We start from the raw sequence: 4030 nt of genomic DNA on the forward strand, positions 1-4030 counted from the left end.
CCCAGAAAAGAGACGAACACCCAAACACCAGAAATGGATAATCCCGGCAGGTATCCGGACCATTCCAGAACAGAGAAGAGAAGTCCTACACCAGAACCGGATTAGCCCAAACAGAAACAGCTCAATGTTTGCCGCAGAGGCAGGGGCAGCAGGAGGGAAGGCTGACTTCGGTCGGACCCGTGCAGATCAAAAGAGACCTGTTTCTATGGGTGACTATGTGGATTACAACTTCAACAGAACACGGCACGATACTCTGCTGGAGGTGGACGAGGAAGAAGAAGACGAGGAGGAGGAGGAAGAGGAGGAAGAGGAGTCTAGTGCCATCATCGAGCACATTCTCAAAGAGCTGAGAGGGATCAACAAAATCCAGGAGGAGATCTCGGACCTGCGAGATTACCTTTCATCCGTGCGTGGCTCTGTAGAGGAGGTGTCTTCCTGTGTGGATGCTGTGCTCCTGGAGATAGAGGGCATTCGCTCAGGAAACAAGGCTAGTGGCAGTCCAGGAGATGGGGCTTGGTCTGGGGCAGCAGGAGGCAGTGACAGATCCTCCTTCACCCCTCACCAGAGGCCTGTCAGCGCCTACGGCAGTTTAGGCAGGCAGATGGTGCCTTCAGATTCCAATGTCTGCCGACCGTCCGTCTTCAGCCAACGCCACAGCATCCACGGGATGCCAGTGGAGTTCCACTTGCCAACATTAGAAGAGAAGTCTACCACAGTCTCGCCAGGCACCGAATTAGTGGAGCCTGTTGGCCAGCAGCAGGAGGAGGATGAGCTGCCGAAACACAGCATCCCAGAGCCCACCATGGTCAGCAAACTGAGCTGTGGCTACCTGGAGCGGCAGGACGACCAGGACTTCCCAAGCACCAGCTCCCTATCCTCAGAACACAGCATCAATTCAGAGTCGGTCCTTGAGAGACCCTCATCCAGCCACGGTGCAATGCGTGGTGGTGCTAGAGGTGGTAGTAGGGGTGGTGGGGTGGAGAGCTGGGGTGGTGGTGGCCAAGAACATGGTGGGACTGAGACGACTATATGGTGTGAAGAACAATGTTATTCCAGACAGAGGAGTCTGGAAGAGCAGGAAGGAGAGGGGCCTGCCTGTTTGGAGGGGACAGGGAGCTGGGATCGGTATAGGGGCTCATATGGGTATAGTACTGGTACCCTGGCCGAGTCCTCCACAGGAAGCTCCGACCTCCACTCTCTCCACTCCTCTGGACTACACTACAACTCCCCCGCCAGCACTTCCAGTCGCGAGGAGTGGCGCTGCCATAGACGGAGGCTGCAACAACATCATGGGACTCAAGTTCCCACAGACATCCACTCAGAGTACCCCAGCCTGGGATACAAGGGTGCTGCCGATTGCTTATTTCCCCAGAGCTCTGGTTACCACTCAGTGGAAGGACATACAGAAGGAGTGGAGAGCTATGGCTACACAGCTCCCCCCACAGATCTCAGCTACCCAACTGACTGCCAAGTAGATAGTTACCTGGAGAACTATTCTGGCCATGAGCACGACATGACTGAAGAGTTTACAGAGGTGACCAGTACCTGGAGCTCACTACAGGTGACCTGTACTACTGTGGCTGAAACAGACATGCCATTGGTCAGTACAGATGAAGGAGTTATGCTAGGGCACCTCCCGCGCCCTAACAGTGCAGAGATCCAAAACGTTGGTTTTAACGTGAAGCGAATCGGGCGAGCCGTGCTGGACTTCAGCTCCGCCCTGCGGGAGGCACTACGCAAGTTGGAAGGACCCGGAACCGACAAGAGTCCTGGAGATGAGACTGAGCCCACAAGCTTTTTGGTGGAGTCTCAAACAAACCTACCCCACGCAGATATGTCCCAAACGTCAAAAGAGGATGGGTTGGACCCAGGGGCCTTGGATGACACAGAGAGACTAACCCAGACCTGTGTCCTCTCCTCTGCCCCCTCTGCCCCCTGCCCAGGTGAAACCCTGCCAGAGGAGGTCAGCGACGGCCACCAACAGGCTCAAGATGACCCTTACGGACCTTCTCTCCTTCCTTACTCCGGACAGGACGTTTCCCAAACAGGCCTAGACTTTGCGTCACTTGGCCCAGAGCCTATGGTCTCCCCACCCAATGCAGAGGCAGAAGAAAAAGGAGCCTATCCTCTGCCTCAGGGCCCAACACACACCCCCACTCGGAACATCTCTCTATCGCAATGCACCACTGTAGAGTCCCTCTCACTCTCCTTCTCGGCTGAGGAGCCGGCACCCCAGGAGGAGCAGGGAGACGAACCCCCATCCCTGTCGCTGCCACAGCCCGACACAGAAGACCCAGAAGTCCCAGATACGCCTGCAGCCCCAGAAGGCGAAGCAGCAAGAGATGCAGTGGGAAAGGCAGAGAGAGCAGAGGAGCACACCCTGGAGATAAGGGAGGTGCGGAGGCTGAAGTGCCTGAGGACCTTCCAGCAGATCCTTCGGGAGAAGAGGGAGTCACGGCGCCAGCTCACCAGCATGACCATGTCCACCTTCAAGGAGGACAACCTCATTCCAGGTAGCTATCACCATCAGTCGTACTGTTACTCGTAAAGCACTGTCTGGAACAAGAGCACATGTTCATCATCTGGTTATTTATTTATTAGCATGAATAACTATTTTTCGTTCTATTCTCTCACATCTACCTAGTCATTTTGCTATTTTACCATCACCCCCCCAGCATCACTACTGTATACTCACCCACCCAGCATCACTACTGTAGCATCACCCTCCCAGCATTACTACTGTACCATCACCCTCCCAGCATCACTACTGTAGCATCACCCTCCCAGCATTACTCTACCATCAGCCTCCCAGCATCACTACTTTACCATCACCCTCCATCATCACTAATGTAGCACCCCCCAGCATTACTACTGTACCATCACCCTCCCAGCATCACTACTGTACCATCACCCCTCCCAGCATCACTACTGTACACTCACCCCACCAGCATCACTAATGTACCATCACCCTCCCAGCATCGCTACTGTAGCATCACCCATCCCAGCATCACTACTGTACACTCACCCCACCAGCATCACTAATGTACCATCACTCTCCAGCATCACTACTGTATACTCACCCCCCCAGCATCACTATTGTACCATCACCCCCTCCCAGCATCACTACTGTACCATCACCCTCCCACCATCACTACTGTATCATCACACTCCCAGCATCACTAATGTACCATCACCACCCAGCATCACTAATGTACCATCACCCCCCCCAGCATCACTACTGTACCATCTCTCCAGCATCACTACTGTGCCATCACCCCCCCCAGCATCACTATTGCACCATCACCCCCCAATATCACTACTGTACCATCCCCCCCACCCCAGCATCACTACTGTACCATCACACCCCCAGCATCACTATTGTACCATCCACCCCTGCATCACTACTGTACCACCCCCCTCCCAGCATCACTATTGTACCACCTCCCCCTGCATCACTACTGTACCATCACCCTCCCAGCATCACTACTGTACCATCACCCCCCCAGCATCACTACTGTACCATCTCTCCAGCATTAATACTGTACCATCACCCCCCCAGCATCACTACTGTACCATCCCCCCCCACCCCCAGCATCACTACTGTACCATCACCGCCCAGCATCACTATTGTACATCCCCCCTGCATCACTATGCTACCCACCCCCCTCCCAGCATCACTATTGTACCACCTCCCCCTGCATCACTACTGTACCATCACCCTCCAGCATCGCTACTGTACCATCTCTCCCAGCATCACTACTGTACCATCTCTCTAGATCACTCTTGTACCAACCCCCCAGCATCAATACTGTAGCATCACCCTCCCAGCATCACTATTGTACCATCACCCCCACCCCAGCATCACTATTGAACCATCACCCCCACCCCAGCATCACTATTGTTACCACACCCCCACCCCAGCAACCACTATTGTACCATCACCCCCTCCCCAGCATCACTATTGTACTATCTCCACCCCCAGCATCACTACTCGTACCATCTCCCCCCCCACCCAGCATCACTACTGTCC

At 54.5% G+C, this 4030-nt stretch overlaps 1 protein-coding gene across 1 annotated transcript in view; it reads left to right on the forward strand.

Annotated features, from left to right (window-relative positions):
* LOC116363066 (uncharacterized) overlaps nt 1-4030 on the forward strand; it is a gene marked incomplete at its 3' end in the record, with an annotated part of 7094 nt that overhangs the window by 595 nt on the left and 2469 nt on the right. The window contains 1 exon segment of the mRNA XM_031816994.1: nt 1-2513. This exon segment is cut by the window's left edge and continues 595 nt beyond it. Coding sequence (XP_031672854.1) covers nt 1-2513 — 2513 coding nt within the window.

The sequence above is a fragment of the Oncorhynchus kisutch genome, linkage group LG3, assembly GCF_002021735.2.
Source record: "Oncorhynchus kisutch isolate 150728-3 linkage group LG3, Okis_V2, whole genome shotgun sequence".
In the NCBI taxonomy this organism is placed as follows: Eukaryota; Metazoa; Chordata; class Actinopteri; order Salmoniformes; family Salmonidae; genus Oncorhynchus; species Oncorhynchus kisutch.